The sequence below is a fragment of the Ciconia boyciana genome, chromosome 1, assembly GCF_034638445.1.
Source record: "Ciconia boyciana chromosome 1, ASM3463844v1, whole genome shotgun sequence".
Classification (NCBI taxonomy): domain Eukaryota; kingdom Metazoa; phylum Chordata; class Aves; order Ciconiiformes; family Ciconiidae; genus Ciconia; species Ciconia boyciana.
Genome location: NC_132934.1, coordinates 14,670,396 through 14,691,855, shown reverse-complemented (window position 1 = coordinate 14,691,855; position 21,460 = coordinate 14,670,396). Strand labels below are relative to the sequence as shown.

General features: G+C 39.9%; 1 protein-coding gene across 1 annotated transcript in view; it reads left to right on the top strand.

The window, feature by feature from the left end:
- The window catches only part of RELN (reelin), a 293,911-nt gene that overhangs the window by 239,182 nt on the left and 33,269 nt on the right, over window positions 1-21,460 (top strand). The window contains exons 34-45 of the mRNA XM_072867100.1: window positions 167-440; window positions 1,899-2,039; window positions 2,135-2,312; window positions 3,800-3,884; window positions 6,378-6,560; window positions 7,982-8,153; window positions 8,236-8,338; window positions 10,909-11,138; window positions 13,864-14,084; window positions 15,097-15,244; window positions 19,081-19,339; window positions 20,602-20,851. Coding sequence (XP_072723201.1) covers window positions 167-440; window positions 1,899-2,039; window positions 2,135-2,312; window positions 3,800-3,884; window positions 6,378-6,560; window positions 7,982-8,153; window positions 8,236-8,338; window positions 10,909-11,138; window positions 13,864-14,084; window positions 15,097-15,244; window positions 19,081-19,339; window positions 20,602-20,851 — 2,244 coding nt within the window. The remainder of the gene's footprint in view (window positions 1-166; window positions 441-1,898; window positions 2,040-2,134; window positions 2,313-3,799; window positions 3,885-6,377; window positions 6,561-7,981; window positions 8,154-8,235; window positions 8,339-10,908; window positions 11,139-13,863; window positions 14,085-15,096; window positions 15,245-19,080; window positions 19,340-20,601; window positions 20,852-21,460) is intronic.

The following is a 21,460-nucleotide window of genomic DNA, read 5'->3' as shown; positions in this document are numbered from 1 at the left end:
CAAGTTTTTACAAGATAGGAGGTATACACAAATTCAAGCATATAGTAATCTGCAGGGAAGAGATGGCTGAAAAAAGGTGAAAATACAGATAACAAATTTGAATGACAGTGTGGAAAGCATATGCATAAGGTATACTTTTTTGGTTGTTGTTTTTCTCACTTCTTAGGAAAACCTCGTTATGCCGAGACATGGGACTTCCATGTATCAGCCTCCACTTTCTTGCAATTTGAGCTGAGCATGGGTTGCAGCAAGCCATACAGCAATTCTCATAGCATTCACCTGCAGTATTCTTTAAACAACGGGAGAGACTGGCACCTGGTGACAGAGGAGTGCGTCCCTCCAACCATCGGCTGTCAGCACTACACCGAGAGCTCCGTCTACACTTCAGAAAGATTCCAAAACTGGAAGAGAATTACGGTCTACCTCCCACCCTCAACCAAGTGAGCACTTCTCTTCTGGCTGTTTAGCATGATATAGATTTTGCTGATCTAATCTGAGTAAACATCCACCAGCTTGGGAATTTTCTGCATGTCTTTTAAATTATTAAATGTGCGTTGTCACGCCACCGGAATTTTAAATTTCACTTCAAAATATTTCATCAGGTACAATGTGAACTGCAGGAACTTAAGGAAGTAACAACTTTGGATGAGTGACTTCTTAAGTCTTGCCTATAATCTATGACAGCAAGAAAAGGAATGCTAAACCAACCTTTTCTAACATTTCCTCAATAAAAAGCAATAATTAATGCGCTTGCCCATCTTTTCATATAAAAGTATTTTCTGTCATTGCACATAGGTTATAATGTTATTTGTCATCCAAGATTTGGGCATGTTAATTATGACATTCAGCAAGTCAAAACGCATGTTACTGGATAAGCCACCTCCACCCTTTTGACCTGGAGGAGAGTTCTGCCTGCCTCCTAGTGATATCACATGGCTGTAAATGGATGTGGCAGATACACTGGCACTCGTCTCTCTGAATAAAACCATGCTCTAGTTTAGAAATAACAGATGCTGATGATATTGCTTACCATTATTCTGAACAGTTCTGTAATTCATCAAAGCACCCTACACATTACCTCTGTGAATTTCATCCCCCAGAGAATACGATCTTAAATGGACACACAGTAAATGAACTGGGACTGGAGTTCACGTCTTGGTTTCTAATTTCATAGTTCGCTCTAGAGGACGATGCATCTTCTTCCAAAGAATCTTCTTCACAAATATAATGATATCCTGATCCTGTCAAAGTCAGAGGGCAACTCTCTGCCTTGTTCCAGGGTCAGCTCCACAGCACATTTCCTGCCTGAACAAATCCAAGATCATCTAACCCATAGCATCTTGACAGATTTTTTTTTCCAAAATACTTTCCTCATCTGAGGATAACAAGGCAGTCAGCAATTACAGCAGTGTGTATGCATGTGCATGTTTGTACATATACAGTCATACATCGTTATACACATATATACTAACATATGTAATCGCTGGGGTTTTTTTACACAACACTTAGTATAAATGAACTTTCATTACTTCTTAGTTTACTGAAGCAATTATATTGTTTTAACTCTGCTAGCAACATGTGGAGCTGTTGAATGCTAATGTAGCTAATAGTTCCTGCTCGACCACTTTGCTGACCAGCAAGAGTCACAGCAATGTTGGCTTTCTTGGTTTTCACTTTGTGTACCTTCCTTTAGAGTCTGCTGGAATTTTGCCTGAAAACTAACCTGAGAAATTGAAACTTCCAGTTTCAACTGGAATATAAGTCTTTTCCAAATACAGACAGTCGTGCTTATTAATATGCTTTTGTTGTCCTGAAGTCTATGGGATTTTCTTTATTATTTAGCACTTTGTGGAACATACATTTTGAAGCCTGAAATACATTCACTCTGTTTTTTCTAGCTCTCCCAGAACACGATTCAGATGGATTCAGTACAACTATGCTTCTGGTGTTGATTCTTGGGCTATTGATAATGTGGTCCTGGCTACAGGGTGCCCCTGGATGTGCTCAGGCCATGGCATCTGTGACGCAGGTCGTTGTGTGTAAGTAGCAACCTACTTAACCTGCTTCATAGAAAGGATGTTGTGTTATACCTAGGCCAGATGGATAACACCTTTTCCTCCCAATTTGTCACTAGGTGTGACAGAGGCTTTGGTGGTCCGTACTGTGTCCCTGTCATTCCTCTGCCGTCTGTCCTGAAGGATGATTTCAATGGTAACTTGCATCCAGACCTTTGGCCTGAGGTCTACGGTGCTGAGAGGGGAAACCTGAATGGTGACACCATCAAGTCTGGAACAGCTCTCATTTTTAAAGGGGTCAGAGATTACTTACATTGAAAAAATGAATAAAAACCAGTAGAGTTAAAAACAGAAAGTAAAATTTTTGTTGTTGCCCTCCATATGTTTATGTCAAAGTCTTTAGGCTAGAATTCGATGTTTTCACTTTGCTTGTCTTTTCCTGCCCTAAATATGCACCATGTTTGTCACAGTTGTTTTTTATGAACAAATGGGTTTCATCTGTTTGTTGGCTATTATTTTCATTTGTGGTATAAATTCCTCTTTAACCATCAAAGGAAAAGAATGAAACTCTGCAGCTGAGAATCTTGAGGCCAAGTGAGTGATTTGGAAATACGGTACACATTACAGTCAATGGGGTTTGTGTCTTGAAATCCCCTGATTGGCTTTTGAGTATTTTGAATAATACAGATTAGTCAGCACCTTCGTCTATGTAATCAATGTTTATGTAGTTAGCCTGTGTTTTACTTAATTCTATTGTTTTGAAGTTTTCTAGATCTTTAAGGATTTTATTTGTTGATTCCAGGTTAAAAAAGGCCAGGAAATACCATATTTTCTGAACTTCTCAGTTCTTCAACAAAACACATAAATAGAAGGACTTTTGTTCACATAAGCACATAAATTTTAGGCTCACACATGAGTCTTCATTTCACACTGAATTCAGGTGCCCCAAAAAAGCAAAGTTTCGTAACTTTGGGTGCAAAAATTATTTCTTTAGAAACAGTTCTTTGCAAAACCTCGACTCCAGTTCAACCTCTTTAAATCATCTAAATTACAAATCACAGGATGTGAATTGTCTAAAACTTGGCTTGGTTGTTCCTGCAGGTTGTTCCCCTAGGGGAATGGGTCTGAGAAAGAGGGAAGCTCTGTGAGGTGGAGTTTTCCAGATCTCTGCAGAATGGGGACCGGCTCTGGCCCCAGGATCCACACAACATTGAGCTCATCTATAGAGATGGACAGGACCTGAGGGGTCACTATGAGGTTTCCTGTCTGCTCCCTTTCCATACTGCTCTAAGTCAAGAGGTTGCCCCAGGAGAGGATATTTGTTCAAAATATTTTTTGAGGCACAGAAAAAAGGTCCTAGAGAGGAGTCTTCCCGCCTGGAAATTAGGGTGCTTGGCTACTATACAATTTGCCCAGAAAATGGGTATACTAGCTTGGGCTCAATGTCTGAGTAAGTCAGCTATAGTGCTTGCAGATCAGATCACATCCCAGTGGTTCAGAGAATGAACTGAATGAGCTGTCCCTGTGTCTGCAGCTGATCGCTGATCATGTAGCTGTGCCTCTGGTGGTGACACAGCCCATATCTAGCCCTTTCCATTACTATGGCTCACTTTGCCAAGGCTATCACTATCCCCATTTTCTGCCTGGGGGAAGGTGTGGGACAGAGAGCTGCCTCTCTCACTGCCACCGGCAGTCAGTAACAGACACCATCCAGACAATACTAAGCTGCAGAGCATCTTCGATAAAGGGAACTGAGATTCACACTTTATATTCTGTATTTGTAGGAAGGACTGAGGATGCTTGTTTCAAGAGATCTAGATTGCACTAATACTGTGTACATCCAGTTTTCATTCAAATTTATTGCCAAAGGTAAGAAAGATCACTGTTTATTTCCTATCACTTCTCTAGCTTTATTGATACATAGTAGCATCACAGAAAAGAATATGGATTTACATTTTCAACTTCAGTGTACATGATCATCAGTTTGTGGTAGATAATATGGGAACTTGTTTGAGATTCTGCATCATCCCTACCTTGCTACCAGCTTACATGGCCGTCTGTGCAGTAAAAGAGTAAACTGTGGTGGTATCAAAAACAGCAGGGCTAGTACAGTCTTTGAGCAGAAGACAAACACAATAGTTCAAGATTTTTATAGATTTTGCTGTATGTTGGGAAAAATGCATTTGTCAGTTTTTAAAGTCATAAAATGGTGCCTAGAGTAGATTACTTAAGGGACAGATAAGGAACTACAGAGTTTTTCATTTTCAAGTTTCAGTCCACTGCATTAAGAGCTCTTACCATTTGGCTATCACAGAGATGACTAAAACCCCATAATTCTATTTAATTGTGTATGAAGAATAGTCAGACTTTGCAAGCCAAGTTTACAAGTTGGTGTAACAAGCTTGAGACAGTTTCTCTAGTACAAGCACGTTCAAGCCAACGATTTGGTCTTACCCTGCTCCAAGCCCCTGCCATCTCTGGCCTTGCAAAATAATTTTATCCCAGTCAGGAGTGACACAGTGGAGAACCACTAACCTGACTGAGCATTTGAGTCACTCCCATGCAGTCTCAGAAGTTTTTCCCAGCATTGCTTGTAGAACCGGCACTTCAAGGCTGAACTCTCAACATGTAAAAACCCCTCTCCCTTTGGTGCAAGATGTTCATAGCTTCTGCGGGAAGCTCAGCACTCTGGGACTGGACTCATCATTTGCCAAAGGACAGCGTAAAAATAGTTTTGATAAATAAATATCTTAGCCAAATCCCTGTATGGGCAAGTAAAAATGTAGCTCTTTCTGAATTAAGTTTGATTCCCTTTAAGAAGCATTTAATCATATATATATATGGTTATTTATTACTATTCTTTAAGTACTTTATGGAAAAGAGAGAAAACAATAACAGCCAAAAACATCATATGCCCCAAACCAATAACATGCCCAATACTTCATGTTTAAAAGCAAAATCTTTGTGAAGACTTTTTTTTACAAAACTATGCCTTGGAAATATTTCTACATATGATCCTTGCCAAAATATTAAAAAATATGACGCGTAAAAATATCATTCTGAAAGGCACGAATAGCCAAAGGCTCAAGGCTGGATTTTTATACTCAGCCAACAAGAGGTAAAGCAGTGAAACTCCAGGAGAAATCTTTTCTCATTAAATTTATGTGGCTTGCTAGCCCTAGGCCTGGATCCAGGACTTACTCCCAACAAGCTCCCTAATGTTGAATGCAAATTAATATAGCTAGGCACATCTCAGCTCTAAGCATTAAGAGCCGTGCGTTGTTTACTGTTAATTGCCATCGATAAGCTGAAATCAGCTCCTGACTGCAAATGTCTCCTTTCCACATGTGGTGGTTGAAGAGAGACTTTGTGCTGGAGCAGAGTGGGGCAGGAGCATGCACAGCAGGTGCCTTGGCTGCAGCAAATTTGGTTAATTTAAGAGCAGAACATGGGAGAAACTTGCATGGTAACGCACAGTGAAGCAGGGATTAAGAAACTGTCCCTTAGCCCTTTTCTGCTGCTGGTTCATGCCCTCTTATTGAGGTTTTGGGGAACTGCCATCACTGTTCCTGCACTATGAGGGGAGCGGAAAGTGAAAATCTGTCTGAGTGAGAACCCAGCTCAGAGATACCATTGCTCAGACGCTGATGTTTCTGGTCAACAAGTCAGGCATGGGCCAAACATACACTGGGGACTGAGCTTCAGGAGGAACTGGTAGTCAGAAAATGTAAATTTTACTCTCAGTTCCACTACTGATTTTTAGTCCCAGTTTAAAGCACAGAATATTGCTTTGTTGTTGTTAAAACATGCTAATAAAGATCTTCAGCACTTTACATCAATTATATGATTTCTGGGCATGAATATGCTCATATCAGTGTCTGCAGTCAGAGCCATGGACTATAAATTTGTGAGGGTAAGGACTGTGTCTTTATCTGTGGGTGGTACAGATGGTGATGATAATGTCTGGTACCTGGGAACAACAAGCAAATAAATACTGAATTACTGAAAAATGTCTGCGGTAAAAGGAGCTGGTTTGTTCTAATCTAAAAACTTATAACACTGAGATAGATTCTCATCTAAGTAAATTAACAGTGACCGTACATATAATGAACAGTAATGTAAATGTAGCCTCTAATTCGTTAGCATTTTGCAAACAGACAAGCAAGGGAAAGCACAGGAAGATGTATAAGTATAATACACATATAACCTCTCAACAGCTTAAGCTGTTCTTAAAGCAAGCTCATACTCTGTAATAGATGTCAAAGTAACCTAATTGTATTTACACTTGAATAGGTGTTTTTGAGCTAGTGCTTTTTAAAACTGGATTATAACGAACACAAATGCATGTCCTCTCTGCTCCAGGCACCCCCGAGAGGTCCCATTCCATCCTGCTGCAATATTCTGTCAACGGTGGCATCACTTGGCACCTGATAGATGAGTTTTACTTCACGCAGACTACGGACGTCCTCTTTATTAACGTTCCTCTGCCCTACGCAGCCCAAAGCAACGCGACGCGGTTCAGGCTCTGGCAACCTTACAACAACGGTAAGGAAGAGACACGCATGGAACTCCAGGTCCACACTTGCACAGCTCAGCATCTGTAAGAGGCTAGATTTTTGAACTCAAGAATAATAGAGACTCTTAAATCATGTTTTCTTATATTTGAACTCCTTCAATTAAAATTATCGCAGGATTATGTTTACTGTTCTTATAAAGCTGCTGTATGCTTTAAAGTGAAAGTACCTTAACCTAATATCCCTTGACTGTGTGAAGAAGACTATCAGCTTTGGTCCTGGAGGGACTGGGAGATCAAGCAACACTGATAAAGTTAACTTCACTCAGGTTCTTCCCATTATTTTTAATGGACCTGATTCTCATTTACACTAAGGCCCCATTAGAATGCTCCAATTATACAAAAGTGTCCCAAGTGTAAATAGGATCTGGGCCTACCTTGCTCAGAAATAACTAGGCATTAAAAACCCATTTAGAAAGAGTATGTAGTGAGCAGTTAATCTTTTGATTAAATTGTAAGGGACTGTAGAAAACCACAAGAGGAACTCGGCTCATTCCTCCTGATTACAGGAGATGTGCCAGCTGAAGAAATCTCTCCTCTGCTCTCAGTTACTCTGAGCACATCTCTTGCAAGAGCTGATATTAAGGGCTCTAAAGAATTCCAGCGATCGTTTAGACAGAGTGATACAGCAAAGATTTATTCCACACAGGCAAGTGCCTAGCACACCTCTAATAAAACAGCAAATTCAAATCCGGTCCTAAGAATCCAGTTCCAGTTCATTCATCTGATGGGTACTGCCTAAAATGTTTAACTAAACTTTTCTTGCAGACATTATCCTTAGGTAGGAATTTCATTTAAAAGAAGACATTTAACTTTCTCTGATCAACACAAAGGCTTTTAGATAGATTAAAAAACCAGTTACACAAGAGATCTGGCAATCTAATCCTTCCTCTGCAGTTTGAAAGCACCAATTTTGCAGCACATTTGAATTCATAATCCATGGGAGAGGTCACTCAGAGTTTCCTTCTCTCTCAAAGAGCTCTTGCCAGACAAACACTGGCTGCTGAGTGCAAGGAAAAAGGTGCAGAACGAAATAATCCTTTTAGGCTGCTTGGGCTCTACAGCAACTGCTCATTTAGATGATTCTTAATTAAAGAAGACATTGACGCTAGAGTTTCAAAGTAAATGTGATTTAAACAGAAGATACTTGTTCAACACAGGTTTTTCACTCTTCAGTTTGTTGTGAATTCTGTAAATTTTGGAGGAATAAAAGTTAATTCTGTAGGGTCAGACTGCAGAGCAGTATGGGGACTATTTTCATGGAAAATGAAAATAGTGAAGCCACTCCTTCAGCACCCTCTTCTCAATGTAATCCATAAATACTGGCTACTGTTCTGCTCTCTAGTAATAGTAGTATCAGGTCTTAACAGGAATGTTCCCCTTTTCTTTGTAGGCAAAAAAGAAGAAATCTGGATTATTGATGACTTCATTATTGATGGAAATAACCTACAGAATCCCATGATCCTTTTGGATACGTTTGACTTTGGTCCCAAAGAGGACAACTGGTTTTTCTATCCTGGTGGAAACATTGGGCTTTATTGCCCATATTCATCTAAGGGAGCCCCGTAAGCATCTCTCAGCAATACATTAGAAAAAAGTGACTGTGTAATAAACTGAGTCTACAGTACGCCTTTCCTTTTTTTACAGAGAAGAAGATTCGGCTATGGTATTTGTTTCAAATGAAGTTGGAGAACACTCCATTACAACAAGGGACCTGAGTGTAAATGAAAACACTATAATTCAATTTGAGGTACTTGTCCTCAGAAAGTTACTTTGCCTCTTGCTTAGAGAGTGCTGTCCTTTCAGGTTCCGCTCTTTGGTGTATTCACCCAGCTGTTATGATTGCCAAGCAGAGAAGCCTGTCTAATTTCCCCTGTAATTGTTTTGATATTATTTTCCCCCGTGTGGGTGTATCATGAAGATTTTAACACACAGATAAGGGAAATTTCTGCTTCAAAGTATTCTATTTTCTTGTCTAAATTACTACTTTGTCCATGCATATATACTTGCACTGATAGCATTAAAGTCCATGTCCTACGAGTTGGAGAGTCACCACTGGCAGACAAGATGATGAGCACCAAAATATAATGAAGGTCTAGATTGCCGCTTCACAACCTGCTCAGGATAAGTGTGCAGCATTCCCACGAGCTGACGCAGTGGAGAGCTGCGACTTCATCTGTGGAAATAGATATTAATTTTTCCTGCATGCTGGCTTAACTGCCCTGCTTGTACTTTCTCAGAGAGCCAAGGCTCTGTTTTCCTTTTGCTTCTGCCCATGCTTTCATAGAGGTTCTAGTGGAAGCTGTTCTTTGCCCATGATGGCCTGAATTCATCTCATCTTAGGGAGTTATCTAAAGCTCATGAATAAGGAGCATACTTTTTTGTGCTTCTCATACAGTCAGTGGAAAAAGGCACCCCAATGACAACACTTAGTTTAGACAGTTTAGTCTAAACTAAACTGTGTTTCGAGTTTATCTATCTGAAAATCTAAACTTTGCATTGGCTAGGGCAGCTACTGATGGGAGTAACCATTTAGCCTAGTATCTATCAGTTTAGAGGGATCGTTATATTGTCATTAAGAAATTGTCAAAGAATCTTTCATGTAAATTGCCATGCCACAATTACCAGGCTGCTTTTAACAAAGATATAGCATACTGTAGCATTAAACAGCAAATGATACTGGTTTATAAAAAAACACTCAAATGATACTAAGGGTTTTAAAAGAAACCTAGGTTTTACAAGTAAACCTAGGTGTACTCATGCATGCTTCAGTTTGTCATGCAACTAATTCATAAATTATTGAATGCAAACCATTTTCTGTTTTAAAATATAGATTACAGCCTGTAGAACAAAAATGTTTGAGGTCACTTTAAGATATTTGTAAGTCTTCAGAGCATTAACCTCATAAAATCTACATGCTTACTTCCATATGTGGTAAGAACATTGTTTTCAGCTCACGTTTTTGAGGACATTAGTATAAATGAAGAAGTTATGCATAATGCAGTAGAGTTTCTCCCTGTGTCTCAGGAGTCAAAAACTATATTGGGTCAAGCATCTCTCTAAGCTTCCAGATGAGTAGACAACCCTTCTAGTCAAATGTAGGTTGATGGGACTCATGTGCACTGAAGAGTGATGAAGGAAATTTGACGTAGGATACATTTTCAACATTCATGCACAGTTCTAAAAAGTATTACTGGGTTTTAGAAATAGATAGATTTTCATTACAGAGTAGTATGTTGGAAAGACACTTATTTTCTGCTACAAAGATATGTAAAAAACCCAAAATGTTTCATAGTTTTAGTATAGGCTTTGTATTTCAACAGCAATAGGTTTTTATTTATTGCATGGTAAGTATAGTACATCTTATTTTATACGACAGAGTCTGTAAGGGAACTAATTCTTCTTCTTTTATATAAGCAATTTGAAACTAAAATAACATCTTAATATCAGTGTGAAAGAAAAGCAGACTAATTTGCACTGGGAGTGTGCAAAAAATATGTCTTAAGAGGTCTCAGATTCTGTACAAAACAACATTTTACATTTTTTTCAGCAGTAGAACTGCTGTTCATGTAGGTTTTCTGCCTTTCCTTCTGTTTTCTACATCAGGAATCTTGTAAGAACACCTTGACAAGTTTGACACTGCCAAACTATGTTTTCGTGTGACATTGAATCTAAATCCAGTCCAGCTATGATACTCTTTTAATGCTGTTTCCTAGGGCTTTGCCACCACACATGAGCAAATGGGTAGTGAGTATGAAAGCTGAAGAACATAATGCATTGATACAGCACCCACCCTGTGGCATAAGCTTTTGGGGGGGGGGGAAGTGTAACACAAAAGAGGACCATAGTGCAGCTCAGCAATTTAACAAAAAGTTTATGATGTTGCACATTTTGTTTTAATATTTCTGGTTTTAAAAATGCACATTTTTTTGGTGCTGTGATTACTTCAGTCCCTGCCAGAGGACTGCAAGAATTGATGCATTTGCTCCAGCAACATTATCAGCTCTCCTTTGGGATTTTGCCTAATTAACTTTATGGTTTTCTCTTAGTAGAAGTAGTTAGGGATTTCCTATTACATTCATTTTATGATAAGCCAGAGTGCGATATGTCCATGGACAGGTACGGCAATGTGCGAGAGTTCATGTTCATGTGCATGTCCTGACTGCACCATCCCCATTGTTAAATGAGTTCCCAAATTACCATTTTCCTGTGCTAAATAAATACTGTACCAAATGGGGGAGGCTGACAAAGATGAAGAGTGATTAGGTGTCCCACAGCCTGCCCTATGTCACCTTCTGCATTTCACGTCCTGGCTCCCAGATCAATATCGGCTGCACCACTGATAGCTCCTCTGCCGACCCGGTAAAGCTGGAGTTCTCACGAGATCTGGGGGCGACCTGGCACCTGCTGCTCCCCTCCTGCTACAGCAGCAGCAGCCACCTCAGCTCCCTGTGCTCCACCGAGCATCACCCAAGTAGCACTTACTACGCGGGCACCACCCAGGGCTGGAGAAGGGAGGTCATTCACTTTGGAAAACTACACCTCTGTGGGTAAGTGTCCAGCTCCTATTCCTGCCCAGATGTTTGTTGGTTTGTTTTTATTTCTGTTTCCATCCAAAATGTTCTCCCTGCACAAGAGCGATCCGTAAGAACTGCGACACTAGAGCAGACTCTAGAGCATGATTCCCAAAAATATTTTGTGCCTAATGCTAATGTAGAATAACCACAGATCATTTCCTATTTATCCATATATCTAATTGGTGACATTTTTATGGAAGGGGTTTGCATAGTAAAATGAATGCAAAACTGACTAGCTTTAAAGCTCCTTCAATGCTCTTTACTGCAGTGCATTAGCCATTTGAATTCATCAAGGAGAGTCTTGCATTCTTGCATTCTAATGAATTTGAGATTCATTAGAAAATGCAGTAGAATGTGAGCTAGTATAAACTTGATTCTGCTTCAGTTTAAGGAAGTGGACTGATCTAAATACTCAAGGTCTCTTGTAGCTGCAAAGTTCTCTCATTCTAAGAAATTAACTGCTGCACTCACTCAGAAACTTAAAGTTTGTGGAACAAACCAGGTTGGATGATAACAGATACATAGCACAGAAAAACAGTATGTGCTAGCAGGCATAATAATATGTAACTTTTCAAAGTATAAAACAATACTGTTTACTTTTTCAGGGAAAACTGTCTCTAGTATCAACTCAGTTCATGTATAAGATCACATCATTAAGGATTAAACTGTAGCACATATGAGTGAAAATGAGCTATGCAACTATGAGACTTTATGAGTCTGTGCAACTATGAGACTGAGTATTTATGAAACTACTGCGTGCAATGGGCCCTCCACTAAGTGGTCCCATATGTGCCTCTAAAAGTATGAAAAGACCTATATAAGAGATAAGAACCAAGTTTGGAAAGCCTGGATGTTTAATAATTTAAGAAAATATTTAAATTTTGAACTTGAATTTTCTGGTTTATGACAGGTAACATTTCAAGCATGGAACAGGTAACGATCTCCTGCAGCAGCTCATTTGTCCTTCTGGTTTTGCCCAAAAGAATTATTTGACCCTTTACCCAACTATCAATGCATCCCTCCAAATGAAAATTTTGACTATGCAGACTCCTAATTCATTTAAACCTTCCAGTTATTTCAATTTAGTCCTCTGTTCCCTAGTGTTTCTGTCCCATTTGCCTGCTTTCCCACCTGTTGCTTCTCCAACATGCCAGGCCAGAAGCCAATTGCTGATAGCCGGCCAAACTCAGCAGAGCAGAGCAGCTTCCATGGAGCATTCTGTGCCATGAAATTCTTGGGCCATTGGGCTGAAGGGGGATTTTCTCCACCAGAATCCACTAGAATAATAAGAAAAAAACTCCAAACCTGACTCCTTGTGTAATTCTAAAAAAACCCCCTCCTTTTCATCCCCAAGGTGTCAAGAGATTATATTTAAATGAAGATGAAGACATTTTTAGTTATTTCCACAATGTATGTTATTTTGGAAATTAATATATGCTCTCAGCAGATAGCTGTAACTACGAATTAGTATTCCAGTTATGTCCTGAAGGAAAAGCTCAGGGCCTGTTGGGTCAGTGAAGAAATACCTATCGACTTCAGCAAGACCGATATTTCACTCTGCTTCAGACACGAGTCACGCTTCACCCATGCCTGAGAGAAGGAGCTGACGTGCCTCAGGGGTGGAATGAATCCCTCTGCAGATGAGGTTACAACACCTCCAGCCTCACACTTGTGTCCTTCACCTCAGGGTGCCCTAACATAAATGTTTTTTACTTCCAGCAGGACTCTGGTTCTTGGGTATCTTTCTTTAAACTGTTAGTAGTGTCCCCACCCATCAGCTATCCCTTATCACCTGAGTCCCCTCATAAAAATTCCTTTTTAGCAAATCAAGACAAAAAAACTTGTCAGCTATCTGTGCTATTGATTCACCTGCTGCATTTAGATACCTCTAACAAGACACATTTAGCATGCAATGCAATTAAGTGCTTTCCCCTTCTCACTCTTGTGATTCCCTTCCTCCTTTAAAACGTTTTTTCATTGGGGAATAAAACAGTCTCTCAAGTGTTTTTACCCTCCTTGTTTTGTTTTCCCTCCTTCCCCAGTCAGTTCCTCTTCATATGTAGCATCGATGCAAGCAGCACTTAGGGAGCAAATTAAAAATGACAGGACAGCACCCAAAGGAGAATACAGTTTAAAATCACAACTTGCAGTATCAGTCTGGTTTAAGATTAAGCCACCGGAAAGCAAGCTGAATACCTGGTGACATAGCAGATGATGTTTTCTTTCCGTGAAACTGAGGGTGAGATCTTACCACCCCAGTTCCACAGGTGGTCTCCCTGCGGGCAGGGTGGCAACCTGAAGTAGGATTTCACTCTCCAGGAGAGGCTGGGTCTGACCCAGACACTGTACGTCAAAGCAGAAGGAAATCCATCAGACCATGGCCATTCATCCTCCCCACGAACGATGGAGAGAAGAGTGGTTAGATTTCAATTCCCATTTTCAAGTCCGTCATTCCGTTTTGGTATTACAACTACTGAATAATATCTTTATTTCTGTCAGTACTTGGGTGGAATGTCAGCATAAAGATGCATGAGGTACTGAAGGAATTAGATACAGCAGTCGGTTTTGAGAGTCAAGCTATTTATCAAGCCAGTTCCAACAAAAAGAGTACTACGTATATACAGAGTATGGTATATATATGGAATACAAAAAAGATGGAACTATTATTTAAAGTAAGTACACTTTACGCCTTTTTCAGGTTGGCAAGGTTCAGATGGTACCAAGGATTTTACCCTGCTGGATCCCAGCCAGTGACTTGGGCCATTGACAACGTGTACATCGGCCCGCAGTGCGAGGAGATGTGCAATGGGCACGGCAGCTGCATCAATGGCACAAAGTGCATCTGCGACCCCGGGTACTCTGGGCCAACCTGCAAAATAAGTACCAAGAACTCTGACTTCCTTAAGGATGATTTTGAAGGTATCTCTTCTCTGTTTTTGATCTGAATTCTGCCCGTCCATCTTAGCGGAAACCAGGGCTCGAGGGATGAAACAGTAAAGTCTTCCTCACCTCTACAGCTTCTGAATTTAATTTATGCTGTGGGACTATTCCCATGAACCAAGTAGTTTAGATGTCATTCTCAAGCACAGCTTGTGAATGTCTGATGGCTATCAGTTGTCTGGTTTGGAGTGTCTGACTCTTTATGAAGTTGTTAAAGCTGGAATACAAAATCTTCACCAAAATAGAATTTCCTGAAACTGCATGTAGAAAATATTTTTAGAAGAAAATGATGGTTTGATGGTAGTTTGACTTTAGCACAGAGAGAACCCGTGCAAGTGAGGCAAACAACGGAAGGCTTTAAGTTTGTGTCATTTCTCATTACAACGGAAATCTAAGTGGCCTTAATACAGCAAATATCATTTCAGGGCAGACCGTGTGTCTCAGCGGTGAGGGTCACCACTTGGCAGGCATGGCAGACCCCAAGCGAGCGATGCCAGGAGGGAACTCAAAACCTCATGCGTGCCTGGGCACACACAGCATCCACGCACACAACTCTCAAACCACCTCGAGGTTTCCCCCACTAGCAAGCATGGCAAGAAGAGCACGTTTTGAATAAAGCAGCACCTGTGAACCAAACTCATCCCTTCAGAGGGGCTGCTGTTCATTTTAAATTTTGCCAGCCCTTGCTTGCATGCTCCCACATGGCACTCAAAGTTTCTTTATAGACCTGGGTACTTTGCTGTTATCTTAAGAAAAGTGGAAAATCCTGTGAATACTGGAGACTAAGATCCCCAATTTCATACTTATGGGTTTATTTTGTTTATTTTCATTTGATTCATGACAGTTTTATAGAAAATATTGAATTGGAAACACTGAATATTTGTTCACTCTGCATGTAATGTTTAATTTAGCTCTCGTCCTCTGTAAATAGTACTCTTGCAGTAGGAGCACTTCGGAAGAAATCATAAATATGTATTTACTGTGTATTCAGGTCAGCTGGAGTCTGATAGATTCCTGCTTGTGAGTGGTGGAAAGCCATCAAGGAAATGTGGTATCATGTCTGGAGGAAACAACCTTTTCTTTAATGAAGAAGGCTTACGTATGCTGATGACCCGAGACCTAGATTTGTCACAAGCCAGGTAACACAGTTTTAAAGTTCTTTCAGGATTTCACTGAAGAAATAATATACTGAAGAATAATACATGTGTGATACTTCCGTGCTAAAGGCAAGCTGATCTATTCTGTGGCCCTTACCCTAGCAAATATTTCATTTTGACCACTGTTACCATTTTAAATTAAATTTAACTTGAACTTTAATGGGATTAACCATTTAAAGGTTACTTTTTTCCTGGAATAAGAACTCCAGGATCTGATGCCACACCTTCAGTAGTTTATGCAAGTTTTAATTTCTTAAATGCATAACATGAGAAATCAATTGCACATCACGTGCTCTGCTTGTGTTAGTTTGCTGTATTTGGAGCCATTGCTGAAACAGGAGTATCTGCTGCCAGTATAACCCTTACATTCATCACCTCATAATTCTTTCATTTCTGAAGCTTACTTTCTTCTTATTGTGCACATTTGTTTCCAATAATTCACTGAGAAATTCCCATCAAGCTGTCACCAGCTACACTGAGCACAGCAATTGGAAAACAAATATTTTTAGTGTATTTAGAGATTATGTTGTATCATTATGGCCTGCAGAGGAGACATTTGATGAGTGAGACATGCTAAGCAAGCCACATAAAAAAAATTTACACTAATATAAATTAAAGCACATCCTAATTGCATGCATTCTAACAAATAGGCATTGTTTTCTAATTTATTCAGTACCTTAGCTTATATCTTTATATTATTACTTTGGAAAGATTGCATTTTCTCCAAGACTTTTCTCCACTGGTGTCTTGTAAACACCCTACTCCTCTCCGATGTTCTGTGGGAAACGCTTTAATAGGCACTTTATCTCTTTTTGACTTGTCTTCATTAGCATTGAATCTTTAAATAATGGTTTAATTGCAGAGCCTCATGGTCAATAAAGATGCCTAATTTCTAACCATTATATTTTTTTGATAAGCAATTAGTTAACCCTCAGTGAGGTGTACTGAATTTGTAAGATTACTCACAGCAAACTTTTACAGAACTTAGTAAACACAAACATCAATACTCTGCACTAATTTGATTTCCTAGACCGTTCTGAAATTAAAAGATTGCTTAGCAAAAGATACAAGAGATCTTGTAAGTTGCTCCATTAGACTAATTGACATGTTTCCCTTATTGCTTATGTTCAAAGAACCATCATTTATCTCTTCTCCATGATAGTCTGTAGCTGGATTTGCATATATTGACCTCCAGGTGTTATATGGAGATAAATGACTTCTGTCTTCGTAAAAGGAAAACAAAGAAGTACGTTTAATCTCTTGTATATGCTTATGAAAAATAACATTATCAACAAATAACTGTATGCTCTCTTCTGAACAGCAAGGCAGACTGCAATGGCGTTGCTGGGGACTGCTCTTTAGCAACCTAAAGTAATTGCAGTGGGATTTTCTTAATTTCCAGGCTGACTCTATCGGCCACCTGCAAAGTACAACAGATCTAGGGAGAGGTTTCAATTTATGCCAGGAATGATGAGAACCAGCATTTCTAATAGATCTTTTAAAGGGTACTAGACTCAGTAGTCACATTAAAACCTCCCCTTTTCTTCTGAGGCCCCCTGAAGTACACAGGCGAGCAGCGGTGGTGGTGCTGCAAGCCATGCTCAGCACCGGGGGATTGCGAGTGGACTCTGCAGTCCACTATCCACTCCTGTCACATCTATATTTTAAATAATTTAACACAGGGGATAGTATAATGGTGAGGCCACACCTCAAATAATACTGTGTTCAGTTTTGGGCCCCTCAGTACAAGAAAGACATTGAGGTGCTGGAGCGTGTCCAGAGAAGGGCAACGAAGCTGGTGAAGGGTCTAGAGCAGAAGTCTGATGAGGAGCGGCTGAGGGAACTGGGGTTGTTCAGCCTGGAGAAAAGGAGGCTGAGGGGAGACCTTATTGCTCTCTACAACTACCTGAAAGGAGGTTGTAGTGAGGTGGGGGTCGGTCTCTTCACCCAAGTAACAAATGATAGGACAAGAGGAAATGGCCTCAAGTTGTGCCAGGGGAGGTTTAGACTGGATATTAGGAAAGATTTCTTCACCGAAAGGGTTGTCAAGCATTGGAACAGGCTGCCCAGGGAAGTGGTTGAGTCACCATCCCTGGAGGTATTTAAAAGGCGTGTAGATGTGGTGCTTAGGGACATGGTTTAGTGGTGGACTTGGCAGTGTTAGGTTAACGGTTGGACTCAGTCTTAAAGATCTTTTTCCAACCTAAATGATTCTATGATTCTATGATCATGGTGATACCAGTAGCTGAAACTGCACAGCATGAAATATCAGTAGGGACAGCATATTTATGTATTGCATCTGATCAAATCCTTTCAATTCTAAATTACTAGAAGAATATCCACACATTTTAGTGTCACTAGATCTACAAGAAAACTTTGGTTTTCCATTTCAAAATAGGCAAAGCCTTTGCAAAATATCTGTGGGATGAGAAGAGAGATATTTAACATGACTTAACTTTTTAATCTGCTAGACGTTATGTTACCTGTACTTGAGTGGGTTATGACTATATTAGTAAAAATTCAGATAAAAGAATAACAATCCACAGAGAGCAGATTGAACAGAGACAAGGTCACCTGGGCTTATTTCCTTTGAGTTATGTGGTGAATGTCGGAGTAAATCTGAGGAGGCACAAAGACTTGCTAGCAGTGAATCCAATCCATTACAGTTGATACGTTGATCCATGAGGGTCCCCAGTGCTCCTTTACAGCACGAGCAATGTGTTATGTCTGGGACATGGAGGTGGATGTAATCTATAGCGAAAGAAGTTATATATAGCAGCAAGAGGAACCGTGAGTCGCAGTGAGGACTAAAATTAATTGACTTGCAGGTCTGGTGTTTTATTGAAGCTTTGTCTGCCCAGCACCTCTGCAGCCTCCACTCCCAGCGGATCTACCTGCAGATCAAACCAGAGCAAGACTTTTGATACAAAACTTCTTTTGCGCCATTTCATTTAATTGCGAGCCAGGCAGCACTAATGCAATAATAATTAGAACAGATATGACACTCTAAAGCTGTGCAAAAGCTGTGCAAACATGAATTAATACTTGTAATATTCCTGCAAGTCCCATAGGTAAATATCATTACAGCAGCGGTTCCCTCCACTCCAAGTGCCTAGTAGAGCTATTTATGAGCATCGGCTAACAGGAAGAATTTCACTGTTTGATACAAGTCTATTGTGCTGCTTTGGAAAAGCCAATTAAATAGGGGATGAAAGCGCTGGTGTCCCTGGGTGGCTTGGGCTGGCTTCAGGGAAGCCGGCACATTTAAGCGGTGTGATTTAGATAAATTTCCCAGGCTGACTAAATGGACAAAATGATCCCTGAAAGTGAAACATGCTTTGTTCTCCTGTCCAGATTTTCTCTAGTTTATGCCAATGGAAAACCAGGATGCTTATTTTGACTTTAAGCATTTCAGCAAATTCATAGCAAATTATTATCTACTTTGGGCACTGTTGCTTTCCTGCCACTAAAATCTGTGCTCATGGGCTACAGGGATAAAAATTTCACCCGGGATTATGTTTCTGATATTTGCAACACCATCTGCTATGCAGACAAAAGCTCCAAACATAAATGACCAGCTTTGTTCAGCCTCTTCTGCCTGGCAAACTACCACATAGGCAAAATGAATTTTTGTCATCCCACCTGTCTGTCTACTTATATTCTGGAGGCTTTGAACAGGAAATCATAAGATCTCCTAAAGCTGACTCTTACAGCAAGAAATCACAGGGCTAGTCAACAGACAAACTCCAAGTCTCTCTAGTTGGTTATCTAGGATGTTGCAGAAAAGAAACCTTTCCAGTAATTGCTCCCCCTGTTAGATTTGTGCAGTTCTTCATGAGACTGGGATGCGGCAAGGGGGTGCCAGACCCCAGGAGTCAGCCTGTGCTGCTGCAGTATTCGCTCAACGGGGGCCTCATGTGGAGCCTTCTCCAGGAGTTCCTCTTCAGTAACTCCAGCAACGTGGGACGATACATCGCCCTGGAAATTCCCTTGAAGGCCCGTTCCAGCTCCACTCGGCTTCGCTGGTGGCAACCATCTGAGAATGGGCATTTCTACAGTCCCTGGGTAATTGACCAGGTAAGGAATCCTCTGGGTTGGTTTTTTTTAATACAACTTTAGGCTGGTTTCAGTCTTAATGTTTCCCTTTTGTTGGCACATGTCATTTCACTGAGTCAAGCAAAAATGCTTTGTATAAAGATATTCCAGAATGAGAATAATCTAGCACAACAATAGAGCACAGTTACTGTTTGCTAATCTTGTGTTTTTAATGCACCGTTTCCATGCAGGGTACTGAACACCCATTTTGGAGCTAGGAAAGTCCTATACATGGGTAGAGCCACAGGTTCACATTGCAGAAGGCCTTACCATGCAACACGCAAGTCTGAGTTCAAACTTCAAATACCTCAATTTAAAATCTGTCCAAATATGTAATTGGCTTGGTAGAATGTAATAGGAAAAACTATAGAAAAACGTTGATCTATATCCGTCTTCTAATTTTGAAAACAAAGTTTTGTTTCATATTCAGGATTTGCTTCTATAAAGATTATTATATTGCTTTGTATGACTTGGTATAAATCTGAAGAAACCGCACTAAAGTGACTGCACTCTAAGCAGTGTTATTGGACTGTCCAAGTTCAATTTGCTTAAATATTTATGAATGCTTTTTTAAAGGAATTATTTCAGGTCCTTAGGAGAAACCCAGAAACCAAACTCCCAGCCACATTTAATGATGTGGTTACAAAATTTTACTTCCCATCCTTCCATTTAAAAGTGAAAAAATCCTCATTCTTTCATTCCTATATCTTCATTGAATGTAATTATATTAGTTCAGAACAATCAGAAACCTAATTCCGAATAACAAATTAAAATTAATTCTACCTTGCTTGCTGTTGAATAGTAAAATGCTGACGTCTTATAGTCAATGGCAAAACAGAGACTATTTCCCCAGTTCTATCAGCAGATGCAATCTGATAGTAGTGCACCAGATTATAGTAGAGCTGAGCAGTCAGTAGGGAAAATGACAGTGTAATCACTTCACTCCTACAAACATTTATTTTTGTGAGCAGTTTTATTTCATCCAGGATGGAGTTCACCTCTCTGAACTTTAGATTTGTACAGCTGAGCAGATCTCTTTAGGACCCCTTTGTAGGAAAAAGATATTCACCTTCCTCATAACCTAAACTCTTTACAAAGTAAATTTGTCCATTTTGCACCAGCAGAATATATATGCATAGATTGGTAAATCTTTTCCTCCTCCAGGATGCTATGTCATGTGCATGTTTGTGAAGACTTCTAGACATTTTTTCTTTTCAATAACAATTCCTTTCCTAATGTTTCAGATTCTTATTGGAGGAAACATCTCTGGCAATGCAGTATTAGAAGATGATTTCACCACACTGGATAGTAGAAAGTGGTTGCTGCATCCTGGTGGAACAAAGATGCCAGTCTGTGGCTCTACTGGGGATGCTCTAGTGTTCATTGAGAAAGCTAGCACCCGCTATGTTGTCACCACTGACATCGTTGTCAACGAAGACTCTTTCTTGCAAATAGATTTTGCAGCATCCTGCTCTGTCACGGACTCCTGTTATGGTAATGAATTCTTAGTAAACCCTGCCCTTCCTCTCCCTCTCCTGTACAGGAGAGTTCACTTGTTTTCTGGTTCCATTATTCATCGTAACGAGAACTGAGAAACAAAAGAAAGCTGCATGTTTCTGTTAGGAATTGTAATACCAGCTTTTTTATTCTAAGTGTCTGAAGCCTAAGATAAACTGAAGTATATTATTCCCGCCGAGCACTTAACTTGCAGTTCAATCCATTTAAGAAAAAGACTAACAGCTATCTTACTCAAATCCATTTACCAGTATATGGTATCCACTGCTTGGGGTGATGTTGTAGTTCTAATAATAAGCAGCTGGGTGTTTCCAGCCTGTGTTTCTTGCTTTGTGGTTTTGCATTTTTGGTGAAGTAAGTCTCAGTTCAGATCTCACTTGCACCTGTATAACTAAGAAATCATTTATATCAGTGTACATCTGACACATGCTAAATCAGCATCAACTGCAAAAATTTGCTTCGTCCATATGAAATAACAAATATGTATATACATGTATGTATGTATGCGTGTATGAATGTGTGCATAGATATATGCACATATATGTGTATTATACATACACACATAATGATGCAATTTTTAATTACCTA